This window comes from Puntigrus tetrazona, chromosome 6 (genome assembly GCF_018831695.1).
Source record: "Puntigrus tetrazona isolate hp1 chromosome 6, ASM1883169v1, whole genome shotgun sequence".
In the NCBI taxonomy this organism is placed as follows: Eukaryota; Metazoa; Chordata; class Actinopteri; order Cypriniformes; family Cyprinidae; genus Puntigrus; species Puntigrus tetrazona.
In genome coordinates this window covers 4215126-4231329 of record NC_056704.1, presented here as the reverse complement: position 1 = coordinate 4231329, position 16204 = coordinate 4215126, and the positions used below count along the sequence as shown (strand labels likewise).

Genomic DNA, 16204 nt, shown 5'->3' with positions numbered 1-16204 from the left:
ATGATGATGATGATGATGATGATGATGCCCGAGGTTCTGCGCTCGGCGATACTGTATCCAGCGCTCCTCGGGGCGCTATTGTTTAAAGCCTACCCGCCTCTGCAAGACAACTGCCGGGGGAACCCCGATAGAAAGAGCCGTGAAAAACGAGGATGCAACGTTAATGCAGGTCTCTTAAAATCCCTTATTCATCCGTTCCTCCTCCGTCTGTAGTATATCCCTCCATCCGTTCGATGTCTCGCACAACCCAGTGGATGTAATGGCAGCGCTCCCCTACACTGACCGAGCGAACCGCAAACTGCCTCCCACGATATGCTCCAGCCTCCCACTATCACAGACGAAACAATGCAGCTAACGCAGCGACTGTTTCAGAGGCACATACGATCGTTCTAGCGCGAAAGGCGTTCTTTATTGCGGTGCAGCGCGGAGAAGCGAAGCAATCTGTCCTCCCGATGCGCCCAAGCGCTTCCTAATAATGGGGTGTGTGTATTTTTCGAGAGGCCGGAGAACCCCAACCTTCACCACACGGTCCTGTTAAAGGGATGCTTACTAATTAGAATCAGCGAATCGCGCTCTTTTAGGATGCCTTTATCGTTTAAAACTTCCTTGCTGGTTTCTAGAAAAGTGCTCAACGAACATGGTTGTTTAAATAAAATATTGTTCAATAATGTTTAAAAAAAAAAAAAAAAAAAAAAAAACAGTAGGTATTGTGTGAAGTTATCATTTTTGAACATAGATTTTTAAAATTGTAGTTTTTAAAACAGTTAATTTATTATATAATATTCATTGTTGAGTTATATGGCTTAATCGTTTTATGAACAAATAATATATATATTTTTTAAAGTCTTGAACGCAGTTGGTTCCGTGAGCGGAGCGGATCTAGATTTCCCGCCTCAGCCCCGAATCCAAGCCCAAATCCACTCCAGGTTTTACATTTCCGCTCCTCGCCGGCTGCTGAGAGAAACCCTGCTCGAGTAATCCTTTCTTAAGCGGAAAACGCTCTTAAATGCTGGAGATAAAACCACACTCAAGCTCCAGTTAAAAAAAAAATAAATAAAAAACACTTCCTAGCTCTGATCCCTGATCCACGCAAACGTTAGTTCGACTTTGTTCCTCAAATTAGCAGGGACTAACCTGCAGGCCTGTGAAAGAGACACCTAAATGATTGTTCTTATATAGTAATGTACACATAATATTACCGTATTGTCTCAATGTGTCGCTTGAAGAGCCTTATATCAGGTTCTTAGTATGTGACAGTCTATAAAAACTTTAAGTGTGGTTTAATAATAGTGTTTAGGTCTATAGATACCCTGTCAATCACCACACCCCTCACGAATGAGACTGTTTGTTTAGAAATCAAAAGTATGCTTCAGCGTTTGCACAATCGCGCTGTTTCTGGAAGTTAAATAGGCCTGTCGACTCTAACCAGGAAATTTGGTCTTCCTGTGATTCAGATTTTGCATGGGGTGAATTCAACATCTGCGAAAACAAATGCCGACATACCGAGTGCTTGTATTACCGCACGATCCGCTGATCTGTGAGATAATATTAAAATGATTAATCGGTCTTCTGCGTAACTTAAATTCAATGACAGACGAGCGTTTTCTTAGAAAGACTGAGACGAGGTGAAGTGCTCGCGGATGATGAAATGCCGCCCTCTTGAGGAAATATGGTTTCATAAAGGCCTCGGTGGTTAGAAGGATACAACAAAATATATATAAGTGTATTCATGGTATTCGGTTGAAAGCATGCAGTGTTCTAGAAGACATACTTTATTTGTCTAATTTTGCTTTAGTTAAATTAACCTGTATCAGGAATGATTCTTAATGTAGGCTTGGTCTTTTATAAATTGCTCTTACACCGAGGCAGCTCATCATATCTCCAGAAGGACTTCATCAAAACCCAGCTGGAGAACATCACTGAGCAGCTAGTGCAGTGAAGATCAGCTTCACATCACTTTACGTAGATTCACCTAACCTGCTGAGAAAGCAGAACACAAATCTGTAAGTCATCAAACATTCATAAGAAAGGATTTATATGCTAAGAGTATGCTGGGGAAAGTTTGTGAGAATGAGATCTTTAGAGCAGGGGTCTAATGAAAAGTTCTCGATTTAATGGATCTCAAAACTGAAATTATCACAGCTGCTCATGCAGAGGTGATCGTACCTGACTCTGAGTTACGGCTGAATCTGACTAACAAAACATGCACATGAAGCGAATTCGTGATTTACACAATCTTATGATCATTTTAAATAACAATATATAGAAATGCCACGGCTCAAGCCACGACTGAACAGTGGACATGTGTGTGCTCAGATGTATGTTTGCCATTTGAGATATTCTGTGACCTATAAGATCTATCTGGCAGGGAGATTTTACAGACCTGAGGTGACATGGCACTCTGTTATCTGGATATCTTGAGTAATGTAAATACACACACACACACACACACACACACACACACACACACACACACACATATATATATATATATATATATATATATATATATATATATATATATATATATATATATATATATATATATATATATATATATATATATGTATGTAGTGAATTTTTAAAGATAGATAACATTGTAAACAGTATAACTAAATCCAAAAATAATAATAAATGACTAGTTTGTGGTCACCTTTCCCTTCTGAAAACCTCTTATGCTTTCTTTCATCACAGAAAGGCATATGGCATTGTGAGGGTGTCTGATTTCATCAATTGTGGTAAAGTGTGTTTTGAATGAGAATTTAATGGGATAACGATAGGAAGAGAACAGACCGTAACCTCATCTAGCCATTACCCAGGAGGCAATAAACACCCGGGTCAGAAACAGCGTTCAGGGTTTTTAGCTTTCTTGTTCTCTCGCAAGACTGGAAGTACTTCGGGGTATTCAGCACTCTGCTCTGACACGTGCTCAAAATTGTCTGATTAACAAATATGGTGGACCACTTATGCTGTCCGATTTCATTTCGCTAGAATTAAATGAAAATGACACGAGCCCACTTGTGCTAACATACTGACTATTTAAGATACTAAAAATAAAATAAGTTATTTAGCGTGTGCATGTTTTATTTATTTTTTTTTTAAAGCAAAACAGAAAACAACAATTCTAGATTTTACACGCGGGAATATCATTTTACAGAACCGCGAAATACACTCATTATTCTGCAATTACATCTCCATAGAAACACCTTTTCGGCGTCTGAAGCCGTAATGGGCGTTGGCTAAGCCTGATGAGTCTGAGTGGCTAGTGCTCATTTGATTGACACGGTCTGAGACCAATAGATGACGGGTTTTAATTTTTCGTTACCGTAATCCACCAATGAAAACCCTAGATTAAAGCTGACTGTTATCCTATTGGTCCACGGCACGCAGCTTCCGTTTTGAACGCAAACCGAACCGCTGGTGATGGTTGTAACAGAAGCGGTTTGTTTTGCTTTTCATTGCATAGTCTGCAGACGTTTGGTCTTCACGTTATTGAAGTTAATTCACTTTATTAACAGAAGCAACGGCAAACCTTTACGATCATGAGGAATAAACATTTGCTGCTAGGTAGATGCACTTGGTGAATTTTGGAGATTTAATCAAACATGGCAAGACAGGGAGTATCAAGACCAAAGGTAACTTAGTGGATGCAAGCTATTCTTTGTGTTATTATTAACATTAAATACATTAGTGGATTTGTTTCGTTTTATAACTAAGCAAATTATGTTTTGCAGGTGATCTCATCAGGCAGACTGACAGCCTCTGGACGTGCACAGATACACAAGAAAACGTAACAATATCTAAATATTTTAGATATTGTAAATACTGCTTCTAAATATTTTAAACAAACATTTAACATACAGAAATGCTGTCTGGTTTAGGGCTGCTGGGAGATGTGTTCCTCCTCTTGAACCAGCATACTCTCTTTATTCTACAGACTCTGAAGATCAGGTAAAGCAGTCACACACTAGAAGTAGTGTATAGAATGAACACAACGGAAAATCGGTGTAATAGGCATTCTTTCACGTTGAAAATTGCATCCAGGTCACGACGATACACAAGGGACTTGACCGATGTGCTGCTTTACTCAATGGGATACTTCAAGCTGAGCAAGCAGGTATTGCATTCACAAAATCCATACATTTTCTATGTATAGCATTTTAGTAGTGATGGTTTCTATAATCTTCACACAACAGAATCAAAGCCCAAACCACAGGGAATAAAAACCCGCACCTTTAAATCCAAACCCAAAATTGTATCAAGAAAAATGGAAATCGACAGGAAAAGGCAAGGGAAGAAGGCAAACACAGCTGTGCATGCGAACAAAAGGCCAGGTAATGTCCTCAAATATTTTGAAATTGTGTCATCGTTTACTCGCTCTCAAGTAGTTCCAAATTTGTCTGAATTTCATTGCTCTGCCGAAAACAAAGGATGATATTCTGAAGGGTGCACAAGTAGAAACGAGTGATTTGTTAGTTAAAGTCATTTTCAGAAGCACGCGTACTTAGCAACATATTGTTGTTCTCTTACTCTAGCTCCTGTGCAGAAGACGGTTCCATCTGCCAGTTGTCACCTGAGTTCAGCAGGGTGTCGCGATCAGAACCCTGGGATCAGACGGGCACAAGTGTCACAGGATCAGCCTTCAGGACTGACCCCTGTAATTCAAGCAGAACACGAACAGAAAAACTCACTTCCACTGGCCTGCTCTCAGCCTGCTGCTAGCTGTAATATTCCATCTTCGGGTAACCAGCCAGACTCACTAGCACACGGCATAATGACTGTAGCGTAGCAAATGTAATTAGAAAATATAAATATAATGTAGGTTTCCTCTCTGTTTTCAGGTCAGGTTCCCAAATCCACTGTATTTAACTGTCGGCTGACTACATCAACACCTGCACTGAGCCCTCAGAGACCTGGATCAGCTCACAGTGAACCTGTATATTTACTGCACTATAATCCACTATGCTGCTGATCTATTAAAAATATATAGAAATCTTTTTTATTATAATTTTTATTGTTATAATTCAAAATAATATAATGTTTCCTAGTAGATTTTTTGACAGTTATAAATAATAATATATAAAATAATAATAATAATATATAAAATAATAAATATAATAATAATAATATTCTTTTTTAACAATAATATTTTTTAACAATGATTTCTCCAGTCTTTAGTGTTGCACGATCCTTCAGAAACACTTATATACAAACAGCGCTCGAATAATTAAAGATTAAAATAATTTATGATAAAGAAATTAAACAATATGTTAATTTGGTGGTCAAAAAACATTTTGTGTTAGCAGTGTCATGATACATTTCAAGAATTGAATTTTTTGATGATTGAAAGTTCAAAAGAGTGTTTAACTGAAATGGTAATATTTTGCAATAATGTGGAAGTATTTACGTTCATGTTTTAGTAATTGAATTCATATTTGCAGGATAAAAGTATTAATCTTTAAGCATTGAGCTTGACTTCAAACTTAAAAAAATGTTTAATACAATTTTTAAATGACCTAATTGTACTAAATTAGCACTTTTAATAGATGATTCTAATAATACCAGTGCTTTTCCTCTCACTCTTGTTTCTGTTGATTTTGCTTTTTTTTTTTTTTTGCACTCTTTGACACTTTAGCTTCCTACTTGTCCTGACTTTGCTTTTTTGTCTTTCTCTGTTGTTCAGTGCACTTCCAAGTGTGTGCTGAGCAGTGGTAGCTCATCTGTGGAGTTTGATCAGTTGAGGGCCGTGAGTGCTGCCACCTCATCCTGCTCTCATGGGTGGGCTTTTTTCTCCATGCCTCCTGAAGTCCAGACTCCGGTTACTGTATCTCCTGTCCAGACCGCATCCTGCGCTCCAGTACCTGTAATCACCGGCCCAGTCTGCAGTTTTCATCATCAGGTGGGATCTGTAGGGCCAAGTGCCCCTTCGGCGTCATCCACCGGGTCCTCAACCTGTACCTCATCAGCAGTGCTAACAACACACGTGCCCAACCATCCCCAGGTCACCCAGCCTCAACCTGATCCAAATGGACCGGTACTGATTATTTGCAATGATCACGAGCAGGAAATCTGTTCTAAAGAGAGTTCAAAAGAGGGTGGTACTAATGCAGAGGTTGACGGAGTGGACACTACTGCACCTGTCAGAGACATGAGCCATGACACCAGCAATGAGAAATTAACAGGACTGTGTAACAAAGTCAAACCCGCCAGTCCAGAGAAAACCGCACAGAAAGTGATGACTGTTAAATATCTGCTGGGAGAGCTGAAGACATTAGTTGCTAATCAGGGTGAGAATATCTAATTAATTAATTTGACCTTCACCTTTCCTTCACTTTCGTTGTTCCAAAACTGTACACAGGACAACATCAATGCAATACAAAAACAGTTTGTCGACGTATCTTTTAAAAATGTATCTTGTTCTCTGGATGTTGTTATTGTTGTTAAGCTCTTATTACAGGGATGTCTTCCCTTCTGTCCCGATGTCTAGATCTGATTAATGAAAGCTGATACCCCATTTCAAATTTGAGATGGTTATCTAATTCACTTTCTGGAACATAATAAAATATTGGACCGTCAGAGTATCAGGTCACCCAGGGATTGAGTTGCCGGTTTTGCAGATTGTAGAAACTCGTCCGATAAGCACAGTGTGTGTTAGTTTCACATGGTATTCTGTGCAGACGGTGATGCTGTGCGGCTGATCTCTGAGGTGGAGCAGAGCATCTCACTGCTTCCTGTCATGGTGGGCAGCACCAACATTCAGGCTGAGATCGCGCTTGCCCTTCAACCACTCAGGAGTGAGAATGTACAGCTGCGAAGGTCAGTGACTCGAGGAGCGTATAGAATACTAACAAGTGCTGCAAAATACAATGTAACAGAAAATAAAACTGCAATTAAATTAATTACGTGATATGCCAATTAATTAACCTAAACCTGAAACGAATCAGATTCATAAGTATGTGCTGAGAAAAGCTTCCAAACCAAGTTAATTTAGTGTCTTTACTGTGGCAAAAAAAAAGCACAGAATAGCATACAAAAGAGAACTTAACAGTCAGTATATTGCATGGCATTTGACATAAGCCCGGTTATGCAGATTAATTATGTTAAAGCTTCATCGTGTTATTTTTATCTAATAAATCACGCTTCAATTGACAAGTCTAATTCGTATTAATTTGCACGACTCCCAGGCGTTTGAGAATACTCAATCAGCAGTTATTAGAGAGGGAGAGAGCAGAACGGCAAAACAGGCCGGAGGCTTGCGACATGGAGGGTGAGTGGCTTCATGCTGTCTATAAAGGGGCTTGATTTAGTCAGTGTCATAGTAAATGTACAAATACGTGTATGTTCGTAGAATTTAATGCTTTATTTTCTAGCCAAGTGGATGTATGAAAACAACCTTTGTGTTTGTTGGTACGGTTGGCACAGTGGTTGCATTGCAGTCTCTGAACCTCACTCTACAAACTCAGTTAAATGAGAGCCGGAAAGAACTTGACGATCTGCAACAAGAGAACATGAGATTACAGAAAGCCATGGAGGACAAACATAGTGACCTGAAGCTGCACAAAGACTTGTGTGAGTTAGAGAACAACCGGCTAAGACTGGGTAAGAGGACTATTTTTTTTTTTTTTTTTTTTTTTTTTTAGCTTAAAATGATGCTTTAGTCAGTATTTCTTTATATTGTTACTTTGGTTTTATTTATTATTTTCTTCAATTATAGTAAACTAAATATTCAAAAGTAAATGTTTTTAAGGATGTGTTTAAATAAGTGCTAATATTTTTATTATTCTATTCTTTCTTATAAACTTAAAATTGATTTTATAATCACTATATTGATATTATATTAACAGGTATGACTACATTATAACATTTGCTGAACATTCAATGTCATCTTTATTTCACTAATATAAAAAACATAACTGCTGTTAAATTTACATCCAAATTTTAAGCTTTTGTCTTTATTCTGTGAATGATATTATCATGTAGCTTACCTTTGCAGAGGTAAGTGAGGCATTGGCTGAAATGCAGAGTTGCCAGAGTAGACTTGGAAAGTATGAGACTGAGAAGATGGAACTTACTTTGAGCCTTGAGCAGAGGGAGACCGAGATCAGCAGACTGCAGGAAGTCATCAGGTAATCAAGTAAACCCATGGGTTAGATCTTTTCTCTCATGGACAGCAGTGAAAAAAACTATCTATATGCAAATAAACATTTGCTTACAGATTTGTTTTATAGTTCAATGATCGACTTTTAAAAAGGAAGTTAAAGTGCTTGTTTAAAAAATGTGCATCCAGTCAAATGTTAATATGGACAGGGTGCATTACAAGCCCTTCTTTTTGTGTGTGTACAGTAGATTAAGCAATTATGTTACCGTACGTTGTACTACTTGAAATTTAGGCTTGAATGCCATTCATCTAAACTACAAAGAAATTCCATTTTCAAATCTAATTTAAACAATGTAGCATATAACAGAACAAATGCTGTTTTTTTTTTTTTTTTTTTTTTTCATGCACACAGAAATCTGCAGATAAGTCAAACAAAGGACACCGGCAAATACGCTCATCAGTTAGAATTATGTCAACCAAACTCTCAGCTTACCAAGAGTGTTCTGGAATTGCATGAAAATGCACAAAGGGAGACGGCTGTGTCAGATAAACTTTCAAACTCTGTGAAGACCTACCTTCAGACCCTGAAGAGCATTGAGCAGGCCTCTCCTCCACGCCGAGTTTACTGTGGGTCCCAGATGTTACAACCTGCCTCTCCTGGTCAGACTGATGGTGGAAAAGAGAACTGTATGCCAGTCTGCTCTCCGTATATGCGCAAACCAACCCTGGAAACCATAGCTGAGAATGTGTCTCAGTTAGAAGAGCAGAAACAAACAATGTTTGCCCCTTTAAGAGAGACTGCAGTGGTGCAACTTGCCTCAGGAGGTCCTCACAGCAATCCACTCAATGAGTGTGATGCATTATCATCCAAGAATCAAAGGGAAGATGTGGATGCTCATGCAGAGCTGAAATATAAGGGCCGTGCTTTTGAAAAGCTGGACATCTCAGATGGGCTTCACATTCAAGACGTGAAGAACGATGGCCGAGATTACATTTCAGATCATCAGGGAATGGCCTGGCATTTAAATCAGAAAAATAAAGGCCTCAACAGTCAGCCGGTGCAATCCCAACATGCCCGAAGATGCCTAAGGATGGGTGTTCAGTCAGCATCCAATGGATGCCCATCAGTGACGGAAAACACCTTTTCCTCTTTTGATGTTAAATCTTTAGCCTCTGACTGGAGCATAAACTCCTGGTCTACATTTAACACACAGGATGAGCAGAATTTCAGAGATGGGCTTGCAGCATTAGATGCCAGCATAGAAAGTCTGCAGAAGACCCTGAGAGTTGATCTAAAGAAATAATTCAGTATGACAATGTGTGTATTGTTTTTAATTTGATTATATGGAATTAGTGGATGTTTTTAAATGTCTTTTATATATATATTGTAAATTAAATTATAATGTGAAATAATGAAAGAATATCACTTTTTTTGGTCCTAAGCATGCTAGTTTTCATTCTTGAATAATGAAGAATCAACAGAAATGTTCCCCATTAAATCCATACAGAGCACAGCTTGACCTGTAGTTTAAAAGTATACCTTCACAAAGCAGATATTAAACTCTTTATTTAGTGGATTTTGACAATCTTGCATGTTAATCCGGGCCAGTCATGTCCAGCTCACTGTTGTCTGGAGGGTCTCCACATAAAGTTGCAGGCTTTCCAATGGTATTTGCCACATAAGAGGGCAATACAGGTTTGTTCCTGAAGACAAGAAGAATGCATATTGAGATCTGGTGTAACTTTTCACTAGTTTGTTTCCAACTACAGGTTTACGAGTCGATACATTCTCCACAATTTTTACATCTCAAACTAATGTATATATGTGACCCTCTCTGAAATATTTAATTAGAAAATAACCTATTTTGAGTTCAACTATTAATTTCACTTAAAATAAATACATACAAAAATAATTCTGGCCAAATTAGAGATTGAAACGTATTTGTTAGGCTGTATAAAAATATATACGTTTTGAAATACATTTAGTTAAAGCCTAATTTATAATAACTGCTGTTATTCTTGTTTCAGTGCAGTATATATTGTATACAATATTTACATAATTTATTTAGAATTTAATAATCTTGTCATGCTTTAAGCATTGTTTTGATGTGAAGGCCCTGCACACAGATGAGCAGTTAGTTCTAACTAAACCACTCGACTCATCCAGTTGGAGTCACTGTTGTCGCGGAAATAACGACATGGTTGGCAACTTGGTATTGTGTTACACCAAGATTTAAGAGGAAATTTAATAAACACAAAAAAATCCAAATATATGCCAGAAATCACATTCAAAACGTTATCATTCATCACAAAAGGGCTTTTACAATGGCTGGAGAATGCATACAATCACAACATACAGTAAGAAATACGAACACCATATGCGAATTTGTTTTTTGTTTTTTTAAAAATACCGATTATTGTTATAAACAACATCATGTGTGAGAATTCTGAGGGGAAAAAAAACTTCTCAACACGAGTCGCAGAGTGATGACGTAAGGTTACCGTAGAAACCGAACTGGCTCTCGTCTGTTGCCGTATATTTTGTCGATTTTCTTGACCAGAAGAATCATGGAAGTTACATCTTCACCAGATATACGAGAAGTTATAAACTAAATATCCTCTTAACATTCGACATTTTTATATTTCGAGCCGTTAAGCGCAATGGGTCCCTCAGGAGATGAAATGAGCCCAGAATTGAAGGATCTGGTCGCAGACATCCGAGAACAATCTGAAAACAAGGTTAACGACGTGTATTCAAAATTAAAAGGTACAGATAATGAAAGTCCTGTCTTTTCCTATACTTATCACAGTAGAATATCGTATGATTAAAACTGTTAGTTTTTTGCAATTCATGAGGTGTGACAAATCCTGTGACAAAAGATAATACAGAACATAACCTCTCAGTTCATATGAGCTCATAAAATTGCATGTATAGTAATTATGCAATAATTATGTTTATATTCAAGTACATCTATCCTAGAACGCAATATATCTCCTAGGTGAATGAACTCCAACACTTTTCATGAGCAGGTCTTGTGGGCAGGAAGTCTTTAGGGGATCAGAGGGATCTGGAGGCATGTAAACAGAGTCTTTACTCTCATGGTGTGCTGCGGTACTGCTCCTCTACCCTGAGATTCAGTCCAGCCAAGATTCACGGAGGCTATGCAGTTCTGACACAGATGGCAGATCTCCTCAGGTATTCATATATAAATACTCTCGAGTACTGTCGCAGTTCGCAGTTTCATTGAGTTTGAACTCGTTTCTGTCCAACTAGCACATGCTGTGTGGGTCTGGGTGCTTTCAGAGACGTGGAGGTGTTTAGTCATGAATTTCTGCCTTCCGTGGTGGAAAGCCTTCTTTTTCTCGCAGACTGTCTAATGAACAGAGCTTTGCGGGTAAGATATCTCCTGAATCACACAAAGCATCGAGCAGTGAGGTTTGGGTTATTATTGCAAAGAAAAACCTTTCAGAGTGATACAAATCTTAAACAGTTTTATTTCTAACTAGTTCTCTCATATCTGACTTTCGATAACCATACAATACAATACCCACACCATACAATATATCCAGCTAACAGAGAACATTCTCAGAACTTTGGCTGAAGTTCTGGAAAGGTTCTCTGAAAGTTATGTTCTTTCAGTAGCCATAATAGAATGTTCGTTGAGAGTTATCAAGTTTTGATTAATGTTTACATTCTACATCATTCATGCAACCTTGAATGTATGTCTAACATTAAAACATAACTATTTGTTTGAGACGGAATCTTAACAAAATGATGTTTGAAAATAATTTACATTTTACCAACAATAGCACATTTTTAAATAATGGGAAATATTAGCAAAAAGGTCTAAGAGCATGATTTTATTAGATTAGTAGTAACCAACCAGATTATTTAATTTCTCTTTTTAACAGGACAAGGCACATAATGAGATGATTCGTTTATTTAGAAAAGTCTTTGATTCGATTGGCTGGCTCCTCAGGGCTCACACACATCTCCTTCATCATGGTAAACATCTATAAATTTAGCAAATTAATCTCCACGAGATGCGTTTAGATACGGATTTTAGCTTGAACTGAAATCAAACCGATTTTTTTAACATTCTCTCCTCAGTACTGAGATCTAAACATTATGAGAACATCCAGATCTGTGAAGATGATGACATCTCCATTGTTACTCTCACCATGTGGAACAATATCTTCAGGGCAAACGGGTACAACAGAAAGCCACCTGGTCCATTATACGATCTCTACGTAACCGCTTCTCATTCCAATACTGAGGTATCTCTCCCATTGGTTCTGCAGTGTTGTTGTATCCGAGATGGGAGCCAGGGCTCTGACTGACATCATGGATGATATTGTGTATAAAATGTCCAGTAGCTCGAATCCTGTGATTGGCAGAGCAGCTGTAAAGACCCTTGTTCTGATCTTGGACCACAGCAGCTCAACCCATCAGCTCATTCACAGGCGATACAGAGGTACAGTCATGCTCTTTAGATCTCTGAAGATCTTCAAGTTTTAGTTGCTGAGTGCTGACCGGTCTTCTGATGTTTGAATCTGCAGGTTTGGCTGATTTGGCTGTAAAAGACTGGCGCGGTAAAGGCTTCGACTCTGTACTGGATCAGCTTATTGATCACTTGCAGACAGACACTAAGGTCAGTGTCCACCAGCTTAAAGTCTCCGCTAAATGCCTTAATGAAGACATATTTTACATTCGGTAGCATATTTCTGGTACACTTATGATTATAGTTCTCCCAAAAATAAAAATCTGCTTAAAATGTACTTATCCTCAAGCCATACAAGATTTTTTTTAGTTAATCAGTGAATGGGTGCTGTCAAAAAGAGAGTCCAAACAAATAAAAAAAAAATCACGAGTAATCCACATTACTCCAGTCCATCAACTAATGTCTTGAAGAAAAAAATCTGTGCTTGTGATAAACATCATAAAGAAAACTTTTATCCATAATAACTCTTCGTCCAATGAAAGTAAACATGCAGCCTGTGACTTTACAGGATTATCAGCTGCTTGGACTCTTGTTCTGATGGCACTTTTAATCAAAAAAACTAACTTCTCTACATCTTCAAAGGCCTGAGGGAGAGTAAATGTTCAGCAAATGTTCATTTTGGATGAACAAGGTTTCTATTAAAAACTCATAATACATGGTCATTCTCCACTATCTTTCTGTTTGCTTGGAATTAAACTGGCTGTTCTCTTGTATTCTTATTGTTTATTATGTATCTCTTTACCCTACACGCTGGATATATAAACGAAGGAGTCATCTGAGGAGTATGTGCGAGCAGCTTGTATTATCCAGGCAGCCTGGAGAGCCCATCAGACCAGAAAAAGACTGAGGAAACTCCCCAGAGCGGTCAGCACATTACAGCGCAGCTTCAGGTAAAAAAATAAAACAACATTCAGTCAGTCCTTCTGTGAAATGAATTTGCAATTTAAGGACACTGTATATGAGCAATGAGATTTATGTTTGTGCATTAGGGAAAAGCGCAGACGACAACAGGAACACACCGAGAGACAACGTGCAGAAGAAGAACTACGTCATCAAGTGTGTCTGCGAAGACAGAGAGCCATGAGACGGTTCCGCCAACACCAGCTTCATCTGATGGAGATACTACCAGCTGGTAACAAAAACACCCCAAACAGTAACCATATCGTGCATATCAAGGTTATTTTATATAAAACCATTGAAATGTTTTTGGTAATTGAGAAAAAAAATTTAATATTAAATTTAATGAGAAACCTGCGTTAGCAGCTAGCTGAAATCATTTTAAGGTGAAAAACAAAAAATGTATTTTCTAATGGAATAAAAAAATGAGGCGTCTATATAGCGCTTTACTGCGTATCGGTGCGCACCCAAAGCGCTTTACAATCCTGTGGTGGGTCTCTCCTCACCCGTCACCGCTGTGCTGTCAGCAAATGAAAGAACACCCCATGTCAAAGCATTTTATGAGGTCTTTAACTGATATAACGTCTTCCTCTCTCAGCCCAGGTGGAGCGATACCTTGGGGAGCTGGAGAACAAGGCAGCCGTGTTGATTCAGAGAGTGTGGAGAGGACACAGAGAGAGACGCAGCTTCCGGCAGCACAGATACATTCTCAGACAGCACAGAGCTGCCGTCACTCTACAGAGAGCCGTGAGTCTACACGTCATGTGAATCAAAGCTCAGACTCGGTCACTGATATTTTTATATAGTTTTTTCCATTTTCAGTTCTACTTAAAAAAAAAGGTTTAGTAGTTTATTATTAAGGTATAATGTACCTTCAGTTTGTTGTTATCGCAAAATAGAGCAGAATAGGAGTTACCCAGATGAGCCAGTGTTATTAGTTTTTCAAGAAATACTTTGGAATGTGGTGACTGACCAATCAAAATCAAGTATTCCATGAAGCCATGTAATCATTTGTAGTTTTTTTTTAGTTAAGTTTTAACAGAAATGAGAAATGGCAATTAGCTAAAAAAAAATAAGCTTATTTTTCCATTTATTTCTTTTTAGTTTAGATTTAATTTAAATTTGCTAATTTTTTTTTAATCATAACAATCATGGACTTTGTACACGTGAAAATAATAAATGTACATTATACACTTGTCGTATTAATACATTGAACAGTTGTTATTCCTTGAACCGTTTATGTGCTCATTTTTATTGGTCAGACGCTGCGGTTTTTAAAACGCCGCAGAGCACAGAGAAGCGGTCTCACGCCGTTAAAAGGACCAAAAGGACTGACTGACAGTAGAAGAACGGAGCTCAAGCAACACATACAGGAGCACATCTCTCAACATCCTGTGAGTCACCTTGAAGAAATCTTGTGTTCTCTTAGCCTTTTAAGCTTTGGAGTTGAACTGAGCCGTAAGCCAGATCCTCTTTTATAAAGTGCTCCTTTTAAAAGGTTTTTTTTTTTTCTGTTTTGCAGTCATCTGTGCGGTCAGCAGAGGGCAGTGTGGAGCTCCATCAGAGAGCCCAGAGCCTCCTGCACCAGCACCTGATCAACAGAGCGTCTGATCGAACACACGAGCAGCACAGACAGGCTCTACTTGCACAGATCAACACAGACTTAGAGCTTTTATTCAGTACGGCCATTAATCTATGGCTCATCTACATATAGCTGATTTATATATCATTTTGTTTTGTAGAAATTGAGAACCAGCAATCTAAAGTCACTCTTTTTTTTTTTTAGATGCGCCGTCACTGAAGGATGCCAGAGCGGGGGATGTGAATCTGTTCCTGAGCCGCTCCTGCCCTGTGGCCACATTCGCCCGTCAATCCCACAACGCCTTGATGCAGAGCATGCGTCTCCCGTGGTGGAGGATGCTCGGAGAGGAGTTCTCCAGCCCAGAGGAGCCTCCCAGGAAAGACTATGACACGGACATTGAGTCACTGTATCTAGGCGGCAGCTAACAGATGATGAAACTCAGACTTTATTTGCAACACTTCGTTCATGTGAAAGAACGGTACATTTAAACAGGTTTTATAGCAAGTTAGGGCATTCAATATTATTTAAGAGCAGCATAATTACAAATAACTGAAGAAAAAACAACAACGCATGAGTCCTTGAGCAACGTTAACACTAAAACATTCTTTTGTCTTTGAACAGAATGTTTTATATTGTAAAAGTTTCTTATTAAAGGAACAGTTCACCCAGAAAATACTTTAATTTACTCTACCTCATGTTATTCCAAGCCCTGTATTACTGACTTTGATTCTGCAAACATTAATTTTAAACATTTTTTTTTTTTAACTGAACTGTCCTTTAAAAACGGCACAACAATACAAGTAATGTCTTGTACATACGTTTTTTTTTTTTTAAGTAAATATTTCAGGACACAGTACACTAGCAGTCGGGGTCAAGACTATTGTAGTCACGTATTAACGTAGTAAGTGCTAGTTAATATTATTTAATTTTAGGTATGTGGTGTCGGGTGTCAGAGGTGGAATTATTAAAATTTTTTAGGCCTAAAATAGGATTTGTCATCGCAAACAAAAAGATAAGGATTATTATGAAAATATAAGAAATAGAAAAGTAAAAAATATAAGAGATTGTGTGTGTGTACGAGAGAGAGATAGAGAGAGAGAGAGAGAGTGAGAGAGAAGAAAAAGA

General features: G+C 38.2%; 3 protein-coding genes across 5 annotated transcripts in view; 2 read left to right on the top strand and 1 right to left on the bottom strand.

Annotated features, from left to right (window-relative positions):
- The window catches only part of kalrnb (kalirin RhoGEF kinase b), a 66807-nt gene extending 66184 nt beyond the window's left edge, over positions 1-623 (bottom strand). The window contains exon 1 of one of the 2 annotated variants that reach the window (XM_043241756.1): positions 1-623. This exon is cut by the window's left edge and continues 200 nt beyond it. The gene's annotated coding sequence lies outside the window, so the exon portion shown is untranslated. The other variant, XM_043241754.1, reaches the window with a different exon arrangement.
- Positions 624-3399: 2776 nt separating this feature from the next.
- Positions 3400-9593, top strand: ccdc14 (coiled-coil domain containing 14). Of its 2 annotated transcripts, XM_043241117.1 has the most exons (13): positions 3400-3635; positions 3735-3790; positions 3882-3951; positions 4045-4117; positions 4197-4334; positions 4536-4742; positions 4842-4936; positions 5684-6287; positions 6678-6816; positions 7185-7267; positions 7423-7599; positions 7994-8126; positions 8511-9592. In XM_043241117.1, the coding sequence occupies exons 1-13, from the start codon at positions 3606-3608 to the stop codon at positions 9400-9402; spliced, it is 2697 nt and encodes an 898-aa protein (XP_043097052.1). In that variant the 5' UTR covers positions 3400-3605; the 3' UTR covers positions 9403-9592. The 2 variants fall into 2 exon arrangements, with proteins under 2 accessions (XP_043097052.1, XP_043097053.1); XM_043241118.1 differs by lacking the exons at positions 3400-3635; positions 3735-3790 and having other exon boundaries at positions 3900-3951; positions 4168-4334; positions 8511-9593.
- A 1002-nt stretch (positions 9594-10595) lies between these two features.
- LOC122347098 (IQ calmodulin-binding motif-containing protein 1-like) lies at positions 10596-15754 on the top strand. The gene is made up of 13 exons (XM_043242128.1): positions 10596-10865; positions 11129-11294; positions 11373-11493; positions 12011-12104; positions 12210-12309; positions 12401-12573; positions 12659-12750; positions 13369-13490; positions 13590-13732; positions 14096-14244; positions 14760-14891; positions 15020-15176; positions 15284-15754. Exons 1-13 carry the CDS (start codon positions 10760-10762, stop codon positions 15502-15504), a joined length of 1776 nt encoding a protein of 591 aa, XP_043098063.1. The 5' UTR covers positions 10596-10759; the 3' UTR covers positions 15505-15754.
- The last annotated feature ends 450 nt before the right edge of the window (positions 15755-16204 follow it).

What these genes read in the sequence shown, in the direction of transcription:
- ccdc14 (XM_043241117.1), top strand. Translation starts at nt 3,606, where the DNA reads ATGGCAAGACAGGGAGTATCAAGACCAAAG. An exon ending in CTGTAATATTCCATCTTCGG is followed by an intron (nt 4,743 to 4,841) that starts GTAACCAGCCAG and finishes CTCTGTTTTCAG; the next exon opens with GTCAGGTTCCCAAATCCACT. An exon ending in GACATTAGTTGCTAATCAGG is followed by an intron (nt 6,288 to 6,677) that starts GTGAGAATATCT and finishes TATTCTGTGCAG; the next exon opens with ACGGTGATGCTGTGCGGCTG.
- LOC122347098 (XM_043242128.1), top strand. Translation starts at nt 10,760, where the DNA reads ATGGGTCCCTCAGGAGATGAAATGAGCCCAGAATTGAAGGATCTGGTC. An exon ending in ACATTACAGCGCAGCTTCAG is followed by an intron (nt 13,491 to 13,589) that starts GTAAAAAAATAA and finishes TTTGTGCATTAG; the next exon opens with GGAAAAGCGCAGACGACAAC. An exon ending in CCGTCACTCTACAGAGAGCC is followed by an intron (nt 14,245 to 14,759) that starts GTGAGTCTACAC and finishes TTTATTGGTCAG; the next exon opens with ACGCTGCGGTTTTTAAAACG.